Source organism: Oncorhynchus mykiss, chromosome 18 (assembly GCF_057628025.1).
Source record: "Oncorhynchus mykiss isolate SJ-2025 chromosome 18, ASM5762802v1, whole genome shotgun sequence".
Lineage (NCBI taxonomy): Eukaryota > Metazoa > Chordata > Actinopteri > Salmoniformes > Salmonidae > Oncorhynchus > Oncorhynchus mykiss.
This window is the reverse complement of record NC_143039.1, coordinates 62,035,498-62,057,395: the sequence shown is the minus strand read 5'-3', so window position 1 is coordinate 62,057,395 and position 21,898 is coordinate 62,035,498. Positions and strand designations below refer to the sequence as shown.

Genomic DNA, 21,898 nt, shown 5'->3' with positions numbered 1-21,898 from the left:
ACATTCTAGACAATTCTGTGATTCCAACTTTGTAACAGTTTGGGGCAGGCCCTTTCCTGCTTCAGCGTGACAATGCCCCCTTGTACCATGCGAGGTCCATACAGAAATGGTTTATCGAGATGGGTGTGGAAGAACTTGACTGGCCTGCACAGAGCCCTGACCTCAACCCCATCGAACACCTTTGGGATGAATTGGAACGCCGACTACAAGCCAGGTCTAATTGTCCAACATCAGTGCCCGACCTCACTAATGCTCTTGTTGCTGAATGGAAGCAAGTCGCCGCAGCTATGTTCAAACATCTAGTGGAACGCCTTCCCAGCAAAGGGGGGACCAACTGTATATTAATGCCCATGATTTTGGAATGAGATGTTTGACAAGCAGGTGTCCACATACTTTTGGTCATTTGGTGTATCAAGGCAGTTTGGGGTATGGACTGACAGACAGGACATCTACTATGAGGCTGATGATGGAGGACTGAAGTCTAACATGCCAACGCATCAGTCAGCAAGAGAATATGTGGTTTGGTTTCACATGGGTACACAAACACACACACATACAGGCACACACACATACAGGCACACACACATACAGGCAAACACACATACAGGCAAACACACACAAACATATGCGCGCGCACACACCCCCCCCCACAGGCAAACACACACATACAGGCAAACCCGCACACACACACACACACACACACACATACAGGCAAACACACACACACACACATACAGGCAAACACACACGCACGCACACGCACACGCACACACACACACACACACACACACACACACACACACACACACACACACACACACACACACACACACACACACACATACAGGCAAACACACACACACACTCTGAATAAAATAAAGCTTTTTCCCTTTGGCGACAGACAACTTGACTGTTGACATGCTGAATATCACAGTTTATCTAAGAAAATGGCCCCTGGTGTACATCACACTAGTGATGGGCAAGGTCAATTACATTTTGTCAGTGTAGAGCAGAAGCTTGTAAGGTCATGGGCAATTCATTTGTCATTTCTGTTTATTATGGCTCAATAGCTGAGTTACAGAGCAGGAGAGGATATTGTATGTGTCATATGTGTGTGTGTGTGTGTGTGTGTGTGAGGGATCTGAGGGTCTACCTTAGGAAGAACCTTTCAGACATAAACACGCAGATGTCCTCCTGAGTACACACACACACACTTGAGTGTCATCCGTCATCTGCCTGGTCTGTCAGACAGAGGAGAGCCTGCCCACAATCAATCTCCTTCCCTCTCCTCCGCTCATCTCTTCTCCCCCTCTCTTCTCTTCTCCGCAACACCATAACAAAAGACACCCACATCCTCTCCTCCACTCTGATCTGCATACATTACCATACACATTACGGTCTGACAAGACAAATCACCAGCCAACCCCAGTCACACCGATGCACCGCCACCGAGAATAAAGAACGTTCTGGGTTAACCTTAAATCAGCTCCAGAGTGTGTGCAAATGTGTGTGTGTCCATATGATTCCATCCGTGCGTGTGTAATATAGAGGTTGTAAAAATAAAATTGGGGGTAGAGACACGTAGAGGAGAATTAATGGTGACTTCAAATTCCAACACGGGAGACGCAATAGGAACATGCTTTGGGGGTGCAGGTGGCCCAGCACAGCCCTGCGGTTGGTTCAATATTTCATCATATAGCAGGGAGCCAGAGGGTCAAGCTGGGCTAGGCGTCACCTGCTGTCCAATGGTACACTTGTATTACTGATTAGCTAATTGGCTGGAGCTTCAGAGACAAAAGAAGGTTGCTAGGAGAAAAGCCACAAAGGAGGGCTAGACAGACAAGGCTGTGTGTGTGTGTATGGGGGGGGTGTAGTTTGTGTATCTGTGTACGTGTGCGTGGGGGGGGGGTGTAGTTTGTGTATCTGTGTACGTGTGCGTGGGGGGGTGTAGTTTGTGTATCTGTGTGCGTGTGTGGGGGGGGTGTAGTTTGTGTATCTGTGTACGTGTGTGTGTGTGTGTGTGTGGGGGGGGGGGGGGGTTGTAGTTTGTGTATCAGTGTACGTGTGTGGGGGGAATTGTAGTTTGTGTATCTGTGTACATGTACGTGTGTGTGTGTGTGTGTGGGGGGGGGGGGGTTGTAGTTTGTGTATCTGTGTACATGTACGTGTGTGTAGGGGGGGGGAGGTTGTAGTTTGTGTATCTGTGTACATGTACGTGTGTGTGTGGGGGAGGGGGGGGTTGTAGTTTGTGTATCTGTGTACATGTACGTGTGTGTGTGTGTGTGGGGAGGGGGGGGGGTTGTAGTTTGTGTATCTGTGTACATGTACGTGTGTGTGTGTGTGTGTGTGTGGGGGGGGTGGGGTTTTAGTTTGTGTATCTGTGTACATGTACGTGTGTGTGCACTTCGTTTTATTACGGGTGACAGGTTCAGTACACATCACTGCATTCTTTACCAGAAGGTAGGTTGGCCCTCTTTGAAGTCTCGTAGGTTGATTCATCGCTGTCTGTTTATTTATAAAGCTCTCACTAAAACTCCCGGCGTACCTAACTTCATTAATAACCTTTAGATCTCTCTCATCGGGTGCAGGAAGTTTGCCAGGGCAAAGGATGCAAATCACTATCTAGTGAAACAATGCATATAGTATTGTGAGGAATACTTAGCGCTGTCGTCCTACTGTCTGTTTACTCAATTTCTCACTTACACACATAGGCGTACACAAACACAGACAGAAACACAGACAACCCTCCTCACCTCTCCATTGTGAAGTGCTGCCCCCATTACCACCACCCCTCCTGCGTCCATCATGGTAGGCTGGTTGTCGTTCTCATCCAGCACCTTGTCAGGTACAGGCGGGGGTCTGTCCTCCTCCTCGGGCTCCTCTGTGGGGCTTACAGCAGCAGTGATGGTGGCTGAGCGCCTGGCCTCCAGGTCTGCACTGTAACGGCTCTTCTTGTTCAGATCCACCGAGGCGTACTCCACTCCCGCGCACAGGGGCCCCCGCTCCGGAGTGCTGCAGGGGCTGAGGTGGCCATTGTGGAGGGCTGGACGGTGGTGGGAAGGGGGTAGGGGGTTGTGGAGGTGGTGAGGGTGAGGGTCGTCATCGGGGCTGAAGGGGGACGTAGTACCGTGTCCGTTGGGTATACCTACAGCCAGGCTCCCTGGATGGTCCTTCAGCTCTTTGACCGTCTCGTAGAGGGAGTCTTCAACGCTCACGTCACGGGACGCCGTTAAGATGCCGCCTCTCTCCTTCACCACCTAGTTAGTTGATTGAGACAGCTGTCAGTACATTAGGACTAGTCTTCCTGGGTGTATATTCCAACACAAAATAGACAACACAATCCAGTACAGCTATACAATAAAAACAAGAGGACTCATTCCAATAAGTAGCTGAATAAGTACACAGGAACAACAACAATATGAATCCCTAATACCTCGTAGGTGCCGTCTCCAGAGACGGGTAGAGGGGGTTCGCTGGAGGATCCCATCCCCTCCAGGGCGCTGTTGGGTGGGATGCTGGGAAGCTCACGGTCCTGGGGACACTTGGAGCTCCGCAGCTCTGACTGGCTGGACAGCATCTCCTCAGAGGGCTGGGGACTGCTGTCCTGGGTGTCTGTCAACACTGGGAGAGGATGGATCAATCCAATTAAATCAATTTTTTTTTAAAGATGAGTTGGGTCGAGTTTAATTGAATTGGACACAACAAAGGGGATAGTGGGTGGGTGGTTATGCCGGGTTAACAGAGAGAGTTTGAGAACCAGGTACTGCAGTGAGGCCTCTTGTCTTAGACCACTGCGCCCCTCGGGAGCCCCACGTCACTGCAGTACCTGGTTGGAATCCAGGCTGCATCACATCTGGCCGTGGATTAGATAGCCACAGGTGTGGAAGCCAAATGAATAATCAAGCAAATGTGTAGGGTGAAGGCTAAATGTGGATGTAATGTATTCTGAATGAAAATTCCACTCTCTGAAACTCTCTTGACAAACAAATGACACGTGCAGAAGAAGTCATTGTGCGTGTATTACCTGTACCACTGGTTAGTGGGCCGTTGTGTGAACTGCTCACCACTAGGTCAGTCCCTGGGCTGTCCACAGATTGACTTCCGGTAAACGTCTCCCTCTCAGATACCTGTACAATAGAGACAAGGACTAGGTTAGGATGGGTCTATGTGGCACAATATAGACACAGATCTGGGATCAGTTTAACCTAAATCCCTATGTGGTCCTGTGTGGCTCAGTCAGTACACATACAACAAACATATGCACTCACTGTATTAGAAGTCACTTCGGATAAAAACATCTGCTAGGTAGAGCCAAATACATTACAGACACATGAAATCAGTGTCCTTCTACTCCTCAATCTGAGAGGCTGAGAGCAAATCTAATATATTTACACTTGAATTCATATTAACACCATGACATTGTGGGGGGAGAAACGGACATTGAGCTAGCAGCCACTGCAGGCCTTTGTTTGTTGTTTTTCAGACACCTTCACTGACAGAAAACCAAGGGACAGTGAGCTATATAGCTCTATAGCACCTCCTATTGGCTGTGTCTGGTAATGACTGTTGCTAGGCTGAATCTGATGGAATTCCTACAGACATAGGAGTTAGCTGCGCAGCACTTAGCCTGTCGAGGACAAAGACAACGAGCTTATTTAACCTAATAATGAGACCAGTAATCATGCTGTCGAGTAGAAGACAAAGCCCCTATTTAACCTGTCACTCTGTGACAGACACACCACTGTTTAAGTGAAGTCCTCTTCAATACTTTCACAGGCGAGGCGCAACATTACAGCGTAAAGGTTACTCACCAGATATCCAATCTATCAGATAAAAACGTTTCCATGTCCCTGGAAGTGTGAGCAGAGTGTGTGTGTGTGTGTGTGTGTGTGTGTGTGTGTGTGTGTGTGTGTGTGTGTGTGTGTGTGTGTGTGTGTGTGTGTGTGTGTCACTGTGTGTGTGTGTGTGTGTGTGTGTGTGTGTGTGTGTGTGTCACTGTGTGTGTGTGAAAGAAAAGGTCAATTAAATATTGTGGCTCTGAAAATAGTGATTCTTCTCTGAGAACATTAAAGTCCATATACAGTGCCTTGCGAAAGTATTCGGCCCCCTTGAACTTTGCGACCTTTTGCCACATTTCAGGCTTCAAATATAAAGATATAAAACTGTATTTTTTTGTGAAGAATCAACAACAAGTGGGACACAATCATGAAGTGGAATGACATTTATTGGATATTTCAAACTTTTTTAACAAATCAAAAAATGAAAAATTGGGCGTGCAAAATTATTCAGCCCCTTTACTTTCAGTGCAGCAAACTCTCTACAGAAGTTCAGTGAGGATCTCTGAATGATCCAATGTTGACCTAAATGACTAATGATGATAAATACAATCCACCTGTGTGTAATCAAGTCTCCGTATAAATGCACCTGCACTGTGATAGTCTCAGAGGTCCGTTAAAAGCGCAGAGAGCATCATGAAGAACAAGGAACACACCAGGCAGGTCCGAGATACTGTTGTGAAGAAGTTTAAAGCCGGATTTGCATACAAAAAGATTTCCCAAGCTTTAAACATCCCAAGGAGCACTGTGCAAGCGATAATATTGAAATGGAAGGAGTTTCAGACCACTGCAAATCTACCAAGACCTGGCCGTCCCTCTAAACTTTCAGCTCATACAAGGAGAAGACTGATCAGAGATGCAGCCAAGAGGCCCATGATCACTCTGGATGAACTGCAGAGATCTACAGCTGAGGTGGGAGACTCTGTCCATAGGACAACAATCAGTCGTATATTGCACAAATCTGGCCTTTATGGAAGAGTGGCAAGAAGAAAGCCATTTCTTAAAGATATCCATAAAAAGTGTTGTTTAAAGTTTGCCACAAGCCACCTGGGAGACACACCAAACATGTGGAAGAAGGTGCTCTGGTCAGATGAAACCAAAATTGAACTCTTTGGCAACAATGCAAAACGTTATGTTTGGCGTAAAAGCAACACAGCTGATCACTCTGAACACACCATACCCACTGTCAAACATGGTGGTGGCAGCATCATGGTTTGGTCCTACTTTTCTTCAGCAGGGACAGGGAACATGGTTAAAATTGATGGGAAGATGGATGGAGCCAAATACAGGACCATTCTGGAAGAAAACCTGATGGAGTCTGCAAAAGACCTGAGACTGGGACGGAGATTTGTCTTCCAACAAGACAATGATCCAAAACATAAAGCAAAATCTACAATGGAATGGTTCAAAAATAAACATATCCAGGTGTTAGAATGGCCAAGTCAAAGTCCAGACCTGAATCCAATCGAGAATCTGTGGAAAGAACTGAAAACTGCTGTTCACAAATGCTCTCCATCCAACCTCACTGAGCTCGAGCTGTTTTGCAAGGAGGAATGGGAAAAAATTTCAGTCTCTCGATGTGCAAAACTGATAGACATACCCCAAGCGACTTACAGCTGTAATCGCAGCAAAAGGTGGCGCTACAAAGTATTAACTTAAGGGGGCTGAATAATTTTGCACGCCCAATTTTTCAGTTTTTGATTTGTTAAAAAAGTTTGAAATATCCAATAAATGTCGTTCCACTTCACGATTGTGTCCCACTTGTTGTTGATTCTTCACAAAAAAATACAGTTTTATATCTTTATGTTTGAAGCCTGAAATGTGGCAAAAGGTCGCAAAGTTCAAGGGGGCCGAATACTTTCGCAAGGCACTGTAAAGATACTGCAGACCGAAGTGGAAGACATTCTACCCATCTGGTGTTGTTTCCAGACCACAGTACACAGTCTGTGTGTGTTAGCGTGAGAGAGTGTGTCAGAGTAAATATTTTGACTGCATTCATCACATTAAACTAATACTCCTTCCCCACTCTGGAAGTCATGTCTCCCTTCTGTCTATTCCTTCCTGGATAATGTTGACCTCTGAACTCTTAACCTGGGTCATCATCCCTCCTGTTCTACACCACACTCAGGCAAAGGAGTGGCTACATCTTCCTCTCCCTCTCTCCTCCCTCCTTCTCCGGTCATTATGGATGCTAATGTAACTGCCTCATGCTCGACACCCCCTGACACCCAGAGAGAGACACTCACTCGCATGCACACAGGCACATGCACAAACACAAACAGATTCACAACTCACAGCTGTTCTCTCCTCTCCAAGAGTCTAACCCAGCGAGACACCAACTCACAGCTGTTCTCTCCTCTCCAAGAGTCTAACCCAGCGAGACACCAACTCACAGCTGTTCTCTCCTCTCCAAGAGTCTAACCCAGCGAGACACCAACTCACAGCTGTTCTCTCCTCTCCAAGAGTCTAACCCAGCGAGACACCAACTCACAGCTGTTCTCTCCTCTCCAAGAGTCTAACCCAGCGAGACACCAACTCACAGCTGTTCTCTCCTCTCCAAGAGTCTAACCCAGGAAGACACCAACTCACAGCTGTTCTCTCCTCTCCAAGAGTCTAACCCAGGAAGACACCAACTCACAGCTGTTCTCTCCTCTCCAAGAGTCTAACCCAGGAAGACACCAACTCACAGCTGTTCTCTCCTCTCCAAGAGTCTAACCCAGCGAGACACCAACTCACAGCTGTTCTCTCCTCTCCAAGAGTCTAACCCAGGAAGACACCAACTCACAGCTGTTCTCTCCTCTCCAAGAGCCTAACCCAACGAGACACCAACTCACAGCTGTTCTCTCCTCTCCAAGAGTCTAACCCAGGAAGACACCAACTCACAGCTGTTCTCTCCTCTCCAAGAGTCTAACCCAGGAAGACACCAACTCACAGCTGTTCTCTCCTCTCCAAGAGTCTAACCCAGGAAGACACCGACTCACAGCTGTTCTCTCCTCTCCAAGAGTCTAACCCAGGAAGACACCAACTCACAGCTGTTCTCTCCTCTCCAAGAGTCTACCCCAGCGAGACACCAACTCACAGCTGTTCTCTCCTCTCCAAGAGTCTAACCCAGGAAGACACCAACTCACAGCTGATCTCTCCTCTCCAAGAGTCTAACCCAGGAAGACACCAACTCACAGCTGTTCTCTCCTCTCCAAGAGTCTAACCCAGGAAGACACCAACTCACAGCTGTTCTCTCCTCTCCAAGAGTCTAACCCAGGAAGACACCGACTCACAGCTGTTCTCTCCTCTCCAAGAGTCTAACCCAGGAAGACACCAACTCACAGCTGTTCTCTCCTCTCCAAGAGTCTAACCCAGCGAGACACCAACTCACAGCTGTTCTCTCCTCTCCAAGAGTCTAACGCAGCGAGACACCAACTCACAGCTGTTCTCTCCTCTCCAAGAGCCTAACCCAACGAGACACCAACTCACAGCTGTTCTCTCCTCTCCAAGAGTCTAACCCAGGAAGACACCGACTCACAGCTGTTCTCTCCTCTCCAAGAGTCTAACCCAGGAAGACACCAACTCACAGCTGTTCTCTCCTCTCCAAGAGCCTAACCCAGCGAGACACCAACTCACAGCTGTTCTCTCCTCTCCAAGAGTCTAACCCAGGAAGACACCAACTCACAGCTGTTCTCTCCTCTCCAAGAGTCTAACCCAGGAAGACACCGACTCACAGCTGTTCTCTCCTCTCCAAGAGTCTAACCCAGGAAAACACAGACTCACAGCTGTTCTCTCCTCTCCAAGAGTCTAACCCAGCGAGACACCAACTCACAGCTGTTCTCTCCTCTCCAAGAGCCTAACCCAGGAAGACACCAACTCACAGCTGTTCTCTCCTCTCCTAGAGTCTAACCCAGCGAGACACCAACTCACAGCTGTTCTCTCCTCTCCAAGAGCCTAACCCAGGAAGACACCAACTCACAGCTGTTCTCTCCTCTCCTAGAGTCTAACCCAGCGAGACACCATCTCACAGCTGTTCTCTCCTCTCCAAGAGCCTAACCCAGCGAGACACCAACTCACAGCTGTTCTCTCCTCTCCAAGAGTCTAACCCAGGAAGACACCAACTCACAGCTGTTCTCTCCTCTCCAAGAGTCTAACCCAGGAAGACACCGACTCACAGCTGTTCTCTCCTCTCCAAGAGTCTAACCCAGGAAAACACCGACTCACAGCTGTTCTCTCCTCTCCAAGAGTCTAACCCAGCGAGACACAAACTCACAGCTGTTCTCTCCTCTCCAAGAGCCTAACCCAGGAAGATACCAACTCACAGCTGTTCTCTCCTCTCCTAGAGTCTAACCCAGGAAGACACCAACTCACAGCTGTTCTCTCCTCTCCTAGAGTCTAACCCAGCGAGACACCATCTCACAGCTGTTCTCTCCTCTCCAAGAGCCTAACCCAGGAAGACACCAACTCACAGCTGATCTCTCCTCTCCAAGAGCCTAACCCAGCGAGACACCATCTCACAGCTGATCTCTCCTCTCCAAGAGCCTAACCCAGCGAGACACCATCTCACAGCTGATCTCTCCTCTCCAAGAGCCTAACCCAGCGAGACACCAACTCACAGCTGTTCTCTCCTCTCCAAGAGTCTAACCCAGGAAGACACCAACTCAACCATTCTGCTAGACAAGTTGCCTCTGACATGTTCTCTCCCACTTTTCATTGACTAACCCTGTATCCCACAAGGCCAACCCTCACTCATAGAAGTGTTGAGAGGAATGTCTTGACAGAAAATGAAAGGAGGAACTCTCAGATTTCTATTCAGCACTTCAGCAGAATAACTTAGACTTGCCGTTTCAATTTAAGGAAGCGAGAGAACCCTTTAAAAGAGGGAAAAGAGGAAAGGGAGGAGGACGACTTCAGACAGACTCACTCCATTCATGAGGTTCTCATGGTCTCCTGGGCGGCCATTGGATTTATTTTGCCTGGAGAAGAAGAAGGAAGAAGATGATTAAAGCTTTGACTTTGTCTGTTTGGAGGTTATGTATGGACTCAACTACAGTCTACAGAAGACTGTAATAATGCAGTCTATTATGCAGACACCCAACTGTGTTAGTCTGTCTGCCGGTACCAAAGTGAGAATGTGATTAATAAACTATATTACAGTACAGTATAACTACAGTGCCTTCAGTGTTCACAGCCCTTGACTTACTCTATATTTTGTTGTGTTACAGACTGAATAAAACATAGATTTTTTTTGTTTTGTTTTTGTCACCAATCTACACACAATACTCCAAATGATTTTTAGAAATGTCTGCAAAAGTATTCACACACCTGAGTCAATACATGTTAGAATCACCTTTGGCAGTGATTACAGCAGTGAGTCTTTCTGGGTAAGTCTCTAAGAGCTTTCCACACCTGGATTGGCAGTGATTACAGCTGTGAGTCTTTCTGGGTAAGTCTCTAAGAGCTTTCCACACCTGGATTGGCAGTGATTACAGCTGTGAGTCTTTCTGGGTAAGTCTCTAAGAGCTTTCCACACCTGGATTGGCAGTGATTACAGCTGTGAGTCTTTCTGGGTAAGTCTCTAAGAGCTTTCCACACCTGGATTGGCAGTGATTACAGCTGTGAGTCTTTCTGGGTAAGTCTCTAAGAGCTTTCCACACCTGGATTGGCAGTGATTACAGCTGTGAGTCTTTCTGGGTAAGTCTCTAAGAGCTTTCCACACCTGGATTGGCAGTGATTACAGCTGTGAGTCTTTCTGGGTAAGTCTCTAAGAGCTTTCCACACCTGGATTGGCAGTGATTACAGCTGTGAGTCTTTCTGGGTAAGTCTCTAAGAGCTTTCCACACCTGGATTGGCAGTGATTACAGCTGTGAGTCTTTCTGGGTAAGTCTCTAAGAGCTTTCCACACCTGGATTGGCAGTGATTACAGCTGTGAGTCTTTCTGGGTAAGTCTCTAAGAGCTTTCCACACCTGGATTGGCAGTGATTACAGCTGTGAGTCTTTCTGGGTAAGTCTCTAAGAGCTTTCCACACCTGGATTGGCAGTGATTACAGCTGTGAGTCTTTCTGGGTAAGTCTCTAAGAGCTTTCCACACCTGGATTGTGCAACATTTGCACATTATACTTTAAAAAATTCTTCAAGCTCTTTTACATTATTGATCATTGCTTGACAGCCATGTTCAAGTATTGCGATAGATTGGCAAGACTAACTAGGCCACTCTGGAACATTCAATGTCGTCTTGGTAAGCAACTCCAGTGTATATTTGGCCTTGTTTAAGGTTATTGTCCTGCTGAAATGTACATTTATCTCCCAGTGTCTGTTGGAAAGCAGACTGAACCAGGTTTTCGTCTACGATTTTGCCTGTGCTTAGCTCCATTCCGCTGATCTTTTTCCTAAAAAAGTCCACAGTCCTTGACAATGACAAGCATACCCATAATAGGATGCAATCTCCACCATGTTTGAAAATATGAACAGTGGTGCTTAGTGATGTGTTGTATTGGATTTGCCCCAAACATAACACGTTGTAATCAGGACAAAAAGGGAATTGCTTTGCCACGTTGTTTTGCAGTATTACTTATTGCAAACAGGATGCATGTCTTTGAAGATGTTTTATCTGTACAGGCTTCCTTCTTTTCACTCTGAAATGTATGTTAGTATTGTGAAGCAACTACAATGTTGTTGATCCATCCTTAGCAATCACATAACACAACCATTCAACTCTGGAATTGTTTTAAAGTCATCATTGGCCCCGTGTTGAAATCCCTGAGCAGTTTCCTTACTCTCCGGCAACGGAGTTAGGAAGGACGCCAGTATCTTTTTAGTGACTGGGTGTATTGATACACCATCCAAAGTGTCATTAATAAATTCCCTATGCTCAAAGGGATATTCATGCTTTTTTATTTTTTATTTACCCATCTACCTATAGGTGCCCTTTGCGAGGAATTGGAAAACTTCCCTGGTCTTTGTGGTTGAATCTGTGTTTGAAATTAAGTGCTTGATTGAGGGACGTTACAGAGAGTTGTATGTGTGGGTTACAGAGATGAGGTAGTCATTCAAAAATCATGTTAAAAACAATTATTGCACACAGTGAGTCCATGCAACTTATGTGAATTGTTAAGCAAATTTTTATCTCCTGAACTTATTTAGGCTTTCCATAACAAAGGGTTGAAGATTTATTAACTCAATACATTTTAGCTTTTCATTTGTAATTAATTGCTACAAATTTCTGAAGAATTTATACTTTGACATAATGGGGTATTGTGTGTAGATCAGTGACACAAAATCTTTTAAATTCAGGTTGTAACACAACAAGATGTGGACAAAGTCAAGGGGCGTGAATACTTTCTGAAGGCAAGTAAAACGACAGTATTCATGCATTTCATTTTATTGTGTCCCACTCACCCCTGGCAGCTGGCACACAGCTGCAGTAGCAGTGAGAGAAGCACGATGGCAGAGATGGCCATCAGGGTGACCACAAGGACCAGCGGCTCGCTGCCTAACGATGTCGCCATGGAGACCCCTGACCCCACGACCCCCGGCCCTAACAAGGCACTGAGCACCGGAGCCATGATGCATCACACTCTGGGAGGGGACCTGCTAGCAAGAGGGCATCACACACAGGGGACCTGCTAGCAGGGGGGGGGGGGGGGGGGGAGAAAACATCAACACAGTGGCATCAAAAGAATAGTGCACAAGGTCATTGATCATGGAAGACACCTGTGAGCCACATCTGACTCAGGTTCTTTCTCTTCATTCTATACCGACCATAACAGGTTCATTCTCTTCATTCTATACCGACCATAACAGGTTCATTCTCTTCATTCTATACCGACCATAACAGGTTAATTCTCTTCATTCTATACCGACCATAACAGGTTCATTCTCTTCATTCTATACCGACCATAACAGGTTCATTCTCTTCATTCTATACCGACCATAACAGGTTCATTCTCTTCATTCTATATCGACCATAACAGGTTCATTCTCTTCATTCTATACCGACCATAACAGGTTCATTCTCTTCATTCTATACCGACTATAACAGGTTCATTCTCTTCATTCTATACCGACCATAACAGGTTCATTCTCTTCATTCTATACCGACCATTACAGGTTCATTCTCTTCATTCTATACCGACCATAACAGGTTCATTCTCTTCATTCTATACCGACCATAACAGGTTCATTCTCTTCATTCTATACCAACCATAACAGGTTCATTCTATACCGACCATAACAGGTTCATTCTCTTCATTCTATACCGACCATAACAGGTTAATTCTCTTCATTCTATACCGACCATAACAGGTTCATTCTCTTCATTCTATACCGACCATTACAGGTTCATTCTCTTCATTCTATACCGACCATAACAGGTTCATTCTCTTCATTCTATACCGACCATAACAGGTTCATTCTCTTCATTCTATACCGACCATAACAGGTTCATTCTATACCGACCATAACAGGTTCATTCTCTTCATTCTATACCGACCATAACAGGTTCATTCTCTTCATTCTATACCGACCATAACAGGTTCATTCTCTTCATTCTATACCGACCATAACAGGTTCATTCTCTTCATTCTCACTCTTCTCTACTGGTCATAAAAGTAATTTGCAGTGCTCTTCCATGACTATATACATCTATATACTATAGTTACATTGAGTTATGTTGCCACTTTCCAAATCATAAAATCATCATCCTTTAATGCAAAATGTGTCTTTTGTCTAATATATTTTTCGTTATGTGTAGGACCCAACTAAGACTGTAGTCATCGGCGTTGGCTGATGGGTATCCTAATAAATCAAATCAAAAATGGAATCCAATAGAAGACATTCTAATATCATTACAGTGGATCTTAATTCATCATATAGCGCTTCAATCTGTTACTGTTGTGCTATTACAGATCTGCCTAGTTCTCATGCAGTTGTTGCAATGTAGTGCAATGTTTTAAAACAGCCACAAGGGGGCAAGCCAGTGCAGACACAGACTGCAATGCAGGCAATGAGGGTCATACTATGTGCTACAGACACGCTGCAGTCTCCTCACTCAGAGAACACTACAGAACTTGCGTACTGCGCATGTAATAAGTAACCTCCCCACGTAAGCCATATTTGCCTGAATGCTATCCAAGAGGGTTAGGCTTAATTCAAATCAAATGAAATGTTATTCATCACATGCTTCGTAAAAGCTTACTTACGAGCCATTCCCAACAACGCAGAGATAAAGAAAATAGAAAAGTAAAACACATAATAATAAAAGCAATAATAAATACACAATGAGTAAGGATAATTTGTCTCTATACGGGGGGGGGGGGTACCAGAACCGAATCCATGTGCATATAACTAGGAATAAAGTGACAGATAATACACGCCAGCTGCAGCGTATGTGATGAGTCAAAACAGTGTTACTGTACGCAGTACCCTCAGTAGCACCTTGCGGTCGAATGCGAAGCATTTGCCATACCAGGCAGTGATGCAGCCAGCCAGGATGTTCTCAATGGTGCAGCTGTAGAGCGTTTTGAGGGCCCATCCCAATTGTTTCAGCCTCCGAGGGGGAAGAGGCGTTGTCATGCATTCTTCACCACTGTGTTGGTGTGTGTGGACCATGTTAATTCCTGAGTGATGTGGACACTGAGGAGCTTGAAGCTCTCGACCCGCTCCACTACAGCCCCATCGATGTGAATGGGTGCCTGCTTGGCCCTCTGTTTCCTGTAGTCCACGATCAGCTCCTTTGTCTTGCTGACTTTGAGGGAGAGGTTGTTGTCCTGGCAGTCTCTGACCTCCTCCCTATAGTCTCATCGTCGTCGGGGATCAGGCCTACCACCATTGTGTTGTCGGCAAACTTAATGATGGTGTTGGGAGTCGTGCGTGGAAACGCAGTCTTGGGTGAACAGGGAGTACAGGAGGGGACTAAGCACGCACCCCTGAGGGGTCCCTGTGTTGAGGGTCAGCGTGGTGGGTATGTTGTTGCCTACCCTCCCCACCTGGGGGAAGCCGTGAGGAATGGCACCCTTCTCCAGAATGATTTAAATAAGCCAGAGAGGTTGTGTGGCCCAGATGGCTGGCAGCCCTGAGTGTTGCTAAGGACTGGGCACTGCATCTCTCTCTATATGTGTGTGTTTATGTGTGTGTTTGTGTGCATATATATGTGTGTATGTACAGTACCAGTCAAAAGTTTGGACACACCTACCCTACTCACCTACTGGTATTTCTTAATTTTTACTATTTTCAACATTGTAGAATAATAGTGAAAACATCAAAACTATGAAATAACACAAATGGAATCATGTAGTAACCAAAAAAGGCTAGGGGGCACTATTTTCACGTCGGGATGAAAAGTGTGCCCAAAGTAAACTGCCTGCTACTCAGGCCCAGAAGCTAGGATATGCATATTATTCGTTTTAAAAAACACTAGAAAAACTAAGTAGAAGTAGAAAACACTGAAGTTTCTAAAACTGTTTGAATGATGTCAGTGAGTATAACATAACTTATTTGAATGCCAAGAGTGTGCAAAGCTGTCATCAAGGCAAAGGGTGGCTACTTTGAAGAATCTTAAAATATTATTGGTTACTACCTGATTCCACATGTGTTATTTCATAGTTTTGATGTCTTCAATATTATTCTACAATAGTAAAAATAAAGAAAATCCCTTGAATGAGTAGGTGTCCAAACTTTACACTGGTACTGTGTGCACGTACCAGTAGCAGTGTAAAGTTTGGACACCTACACACATACACACACACGCACCTACACACACACACCCACACACACACACACACACACACACACACACACACACACACGCACCTACACACACACACCCACACACACACACACACACACACACACACACACACACACACACACACACACACACACACACACACACACACACACACACACACACACACACACACACACACACACACACACACACACACACACACACACACACACACACACACACTATTTGTGTGGGGCAGGGAGAGAGAGGGAGGAAGAGAGAGAGGTAGAAAAGGAGGGCCTCAGAGACAGAAGAAAGAGGGTAGCTGATTGCTCTAACTAACCTTGACCTTCCCTTTTCAATCAGTCAAGCAGACAGCAGTAACAGAACAGAGAAGAAGAGCCAAACATACGTCCAAAGTGATGTGTGTTTACTAGGGCCGGTATTGTGATACTCGTACTAGTATCGTGGCAATGAAACAAAACGCAAAGCGGAGAACAGCCCTAATGTTGGAAACAAACATCATTATGTTGTCATCCAGTCACATTTTTGTATTTTCCAAGCTATAGTGCACACTATTTGACATACAGTAGGTTTTTAAAGGACCAAAGAGTTTTGTGTACTTCGTGTTTCCATTTTTGCCAAGGAAAAAATATTACTGGCATCGTCCCAACCCTAGTATTTATGTGGGTCTGAAAAGTCCTCTTGCCACTCTGCTCCTATGCAAATGCAGTTGTGGAGCATGGGAGCTAACATCAGGCCAGTATTGTGTAGCAGAAACAACACGCACACACAGAGAGTGTGTGGTGTGAAACTCTAGCCAGTAGCAGAGTGAAAACCAACCCCTGCTTCAGTTTCAACATGTCATCATAGGACATAAAAACACCCACCAAATGATTATTATTAGAATGATCAGCTCTCAGTTGTGAAGACTAAAGACCAGTGCTGAGAAGTGACACCAAGGGGCTACGTATGTAAACATACATACTATAAATAAACTAGTCTTTAAATGTCACTTTCAATGCCAGAGTGAGAAATATACACTTTTATCACTCCTGTGAGTTACAGTGCAAGCAGAATGTAAACAGAACCTTACCTTGACACCTTGGTTACACAGGCTGTGGTTATTCACGAGCTCGTCCTTGCCTGCAGAGAGGAGAGAGGGGAGTTACTAGCTATGGAAAGTAGTGTGGTGGTGTAGAGCAGAGCACTGCAGAACGTACAGCAGGGTGGGGTATAATATCATGCATGGATGGCATACAGAAATGTATACAGTGACTGAGATAATAATGACTGTGTGACATCATCCCACTGCATTCTATGTATCCTCTGGGATGTGATCGGTCTGTCCCTGATTCTCAACAGACAGAGGAGAGGACACCTACTGGAGAGGAACAACACATAACAGTGGGCTATAACTGTTCCATCTGTAACAGCTCACTGTGGCAACTGAGGCCTACCTCAAGTCTCCGCACTAAATGACTCACCCCACAACTTCTGAAAACACAAGCATGACAAACATCAAGATTGGGCTTTGATAAAAATTCAGATGGGCTCTTGATTTTCTGGTTTGTCCAGAAAGCTGGTTTATGGGTCATAGGGAGTATCCAGTAATTTATGCCATGTTATCTCCTAACTTTTGCAACACACGGAGGCTCTATGACTGTAGCCTATTGCCACTTTGATGACTTATAACTGGCCAACAAAAAGCTACACGAGTCACGCTCCACTCTCATGAAAAGCAAGAGCATCAGCATAAATTATACAATTTCTCTCTATCTTCTTTCTCTATACTGCAACAGTCGTGTTCAGATCTGTACCTTTCTGAACAAGTCAGTTAAAATGACAAATAGCCAAGATTCTTAAAATTACAAATACCCGAGACCCGTGACAATCATATCAGATTAACCCATACCCGTGACATTATTTAGAATTCTGGATGTGGACCCGCTACGGTCCGAGATCGAGATTCGGGTATCTCTAGTGTGTGCCTCTCTCTCTGTAGGCTTGTGAGAGACACACACAGCAGATAATTACAGACTGAATACCGTCATGTCACTATGGCAACTCTATATTCTCCCCCACCCCTTCATGATTATTTATGGTTTGCGGGCAACAATTATAGAAATGTTTTAATCATGTTTCCCTGAACAGCACTGAGTGAAGGGACACAGGTGGAAGAATGATGATGACGAGGTTCGAGCTCCATCCGACCAAGAATAGTAACTCTCATCCCCTTCCCTAGTCCAAGAATATTAACTCTCCTCCCCTTCCCTAGTCCAAGAATAGTAACTCTCATCCCCTTCTCTAGTCCAAGAATATTAACACTCATCCCCTTCCCTAGTCCAAGAATAGTAACTCTCATCCCCTTCCCTAGTCCAAGAATAGTAACTCTCATCCCCTTCCCTAGTCCAAGAATAGTAACTCTCATCCCCTTCCCTAGTCCAAGAATAGTAACTCTCATCCCCTTCATTAGTCCAAGAATAGTAACTCTCATCCCCTTCCCTAGTCCAAGAATAGTAACTCTCATCCCCTTCTCTAGTCCAAGAATAGTAACTCTCATCCCCTTCCCTAGTCCAAGAATAGTAACTCTCCTTCCCTTCCCTAGTCCAAGAATAGTAACTCTCATCCCCTTCCCTAGTCCAAGAATAGTAACTCTCATTCCATTCCCTAGTCCAAGAATAGTAACTCTCATCCCCTTCTCTAGTCCAAGAATAGTAACTCTCATCCCCTTCCCTAGTCCAAGAATAGTAACTCTCATCCCCTTCATTAGTCCAAGAATAGTAACTCTCCTTCCCTTCCCTAGTCCAAGAATAGTAACTCTCATCCCCTTCCCTAGTCCAAGAATAGTAACTCTCATCCCATTCCCTAGTCCAAGAATAGTAACTCTCATCCCCTTCCCTAGTCCAAGAATAGCAACTCTCATCCCCTTCCCTAGTCCAAGAATGGTAACTCTCATCCCCTTCCCTAGTCCAAGAATAGTAACTCTCATCCCCTTCTCTAGTCCAAGAATAGTAACTCTCCTTCCCTTCCTTAGTCCAAGAATAGTAACTCTCATCCCCTTCCCTAGTCCAAGAATAGTAACTCTCATCCCCTTCCCTAGTCCAAGAATAGTAACTCTCATCCCCTTCATTAGTCCAAGAATATTAACTCTAATCCCCTTCCCTAGTCCAAGAATAGTAACTCTCATCCCCTTCCCTAGTCCAAGAATAGTGACTCTCATCCCCTTCCCTAGTCCAAGAATAGTAACTCTCATCCCCTTCCCTAGTCCAAGAATAGTGACTCTCATCCCCTTCCCTAGTCCATTATGCATTTTGTCCTTTACAAGCCTATAACACCAACAACTTAAATAATTTCAGTTAATATACAATCAAACGAGGATATCTATGTGAAGCTAACTCGGAAGAAAAGCAGAATAACTCTTCCATCTCATCTTCTTCCCAGTCTGTCCAAAGACACCAAAGACAGCTACATTATTTCATATATTTTATACTGTGAAAAACCACCTTCCTGACCTCTGTGTGAGACTAAATGAACCCAGCAGCAATAAGCCCCAAGCCACAGAGAGAGTGCTCTCCTCTCCTGCCTGAAACAAGAAAGCACTCCACACTCCAGTCTTAATAGGAGAAAAACAGAGTCTTGGAAGAGAGAGAAAGAATCGAGAGAACATTCTATTCCCTGCCATAGAAAATAACAAAATGGAAAAGCCATTTAAAGTAGGAATGTGTTTGGACTGCAGCGGAGAGGCCTCCTACTTTTGGCCCAGCAAACACACACACACACTCACACTCACACTCACACTCACACTCACACTCACACTCACACTCACACACACACACACACACACACACACACACACACACACACACACACACCGGCTCCCATTGCAGCTGCGACCCGCCGACTCAGCGCAGCACCATGGGCTTGCAGACTCAGGGACCCCTGCAGAATCACAGCCTCCATCTGCACCGTACAGTATCCCTCCGCACAGGAAAATAATGCTACCTCTGTGAGCAGTGTGTGGCTTGCTAGCGGCAGGCTGATAGTCAGAGAGACGAATGCACACTGGCACGCCCGTGGAACACCACCTTCTCTGTGAGTGGCCTTACACATGCACGTGGAACACCACCTTCTCTGTGAGTGGCCTTACACACGTACGTGGAACACCACCTTCTCTGTGAGTGGCCTTACACACGCACGTAGAACACCACCGTCTCTGTGAGTGGCCTTACACACGCACGTAGAACACCACCGTCTCTGTGAGTGGCATTACACACGCCCGTGGAACACCACCTTCTCTGTGAGTGGCCTTACACACGTACGTGGAACACCACCTTCTCTGTGAGTGGCATTACACACGCACGTGGAACACCACCTTCTCTGTGAGTGGCATTACACACGCACGTAGAACACCACCGTCTCTGTGAGTGGCATTACACACGCACGTGGAACACCACCTTCTCTGTGAGTGGCCTTACACACGTACGTGGAACACCACCTTCTCTTTGAGTGGCCTTACACACGCACGTGGAACACCACCTTCTCTGTGAGTGGCCTTACACACGCACATGGAACACCACCTTCTCTGTGAGTGGCCTTACACACGTACGTGGAACACCACCTTCTCTTTGAGTGGCCTTACACACGCACGTGGAACACCACCTTCTCTGTGAGTGGCCTTACACACGCACGTGGAACACCACCTTCTCTGTGAGTGGAATTACACACGCACGTGGAACACCACCTTCTCTGTGAGTGGCCTTACACACGCATGTGGAACACCACCTCTGTGAGTGGCCTTACACACGCACGTGGAACACCACCTTCTCTGTGAGTGGCCTTACACACGCACGTGAAAACCACCTTCTCTGTGAGTGGCCTTACACACGCACGTGGAACACCACCTTCTCTGTGAGTGGCCTTACACACGCACGTGGAACACCACCTTCTCTGTGAGTGGCCTTACACACGTACGTGGAACACCACCTTCTCTGTGAGTGGCCTTACACACGCACGTGGAACACCACCGTCTCTGTGAGTGGCCTTACACACGTACGTGGAACACCACCTTCTCTGTGAGTGGCCTTACACACGCACGTGGAACACCACCTTCTCTGTGAGTGGCCTTACACACGCACGTGAAAACCACCTTCTCTGTGAGTGGCATTACACACGCACGTGGAACACCACCTTCTCTGTGAGTGGCCTTACACACGCACGTAGAACACCACCGTCTCTGTGAGTGGCCTTACACACGCACGTGGAACACCACCGTCTCTGTGAGTGGCCTTACACACGCACGTGGAACACCATCTTCTCTGTGAGTGGCCTTACACACGCACGTGGAACACCACCGTCTCTGTGAGTGGCCTTACACACGCACGTGGAACACCATCTTCTCTGTGAGTGGCCTTACACACGCACGTGGAACACCATCTTCTCTGTGAGTGGCCTTACACACGCACGTGGAACACCACCTTCTCTGTGAGTGGCCTTACACACGCACATGGAACACCACCTTCTCTGTGAGTGGCCTTACACACGCATGTGGAACACCACCTTCTCTGTGAGTGGCCTTACACACGCACGTGGAACACCATCTTCTCTGTGAGTGGCCTTACACACGCACGTGAAAACCACCTTCTCTGTGAGTGGCCTTACACACGCACGTGGAACACCACCTTCTCTGTGAGTGGCCTAACATGCACGTGGAACACCACCTTCTCTGTGAGTGGCCTTACACACGCACGTGGAACACCACCTTCTCTGTGAGTGGCCTTACACACGCACGTGAAAACCACCTTCTCTGTGAGTGGCCTTACACACGCACATGGAACACCACCTTCTCTGTGAGTGGCCTTACACACGCACGTGGAACACCACCGTCTCTGTGAGTGGCCTTACACACGTACGTGGAACACCACCTTCTCTGTGAGTGGCCTTACACACGTGAGCACAGCTGGATCTTGAGAACTCTTCCCAGGGAGGATCCTCATGTGTGAGCCAGAGGCATTTCCAGAATAAATCATTTGATAAGAGAATGGGAAAAACTCACTCTGGAATAATAATACAATGAGGAATTTTGGGTTGGGGGGGGGGGGGGTGGCACTTGTTATTTTAGAATTAGCTTTTGCAGACCAAGATTAGGTGGAAGTGAGAGTATGCTCTAAAGTGCACTTTCATATAATATAAATAAATAACTTGTAAAAGCAAAGAGAAAAAAAAGAAATGTATTCAAAGTTACGCAAATTAGTTTCATTTTGAAGAGATCCTATGCCGCTTTTTCGTGACATTAAAACTTCCATTGCACTCTTGTGTGAGGGAATGTTTAATACAATACAAGGGCTTCTCACAT

The 21,898-nt window shown here is 46.1% G+C and overlaps 1 protein-coding gene across 8 annotated transcripts in view; it reads right to left on the bottom strand.

Annotated features, from left to right (window-relative positions):
* LOC110496546 (phosphoprotein associated with glycosphingolipid-enriched microdomains 1) overlaps positions 1-21,898 on the bottom strand; it is an 81,029-nt gene that overhangs the window by 7,460 nt on the left and 51,671 nt on the right. For 2 of the 8 annotated variants that reach the window (XM_036953276.2, XM_036953274.2), the window contains 6 exons: positions 16,640-16,689; positions 12,216-12,442; positions 9,742-9,793; positions 4,025-4,127; positions 3,434-3,621; positions 2,754-3,257 (listed from right to left, as the gene is read on the bottom strand). In XM_036953276.2, the coding sequence (XP_036809171.1) occupies positions 2,754-3,257; positions 3,434-3,621; positions 4,025-4,127; positions 9,742-9,793; positions 12,216-12,382 (1,014 nt within the window). In that variant the 5' untranslated portion in view covers positions 12,383-12,442; positions 16,640-16,689. The remainder of the gene's footprint in view (positions 1-2,753; positions 3,258-3,433; positions 3,622-4,024; positions 4,128-9,741; positions 9,794-12,215; positions 12,443-16,639; positions 16,690-21,898) is intronic. The other 6 variants (XM_036953275.2, XM_036953277.2, XM_036953278.2 and 3 more) reach the window with 3 other exon arrangements.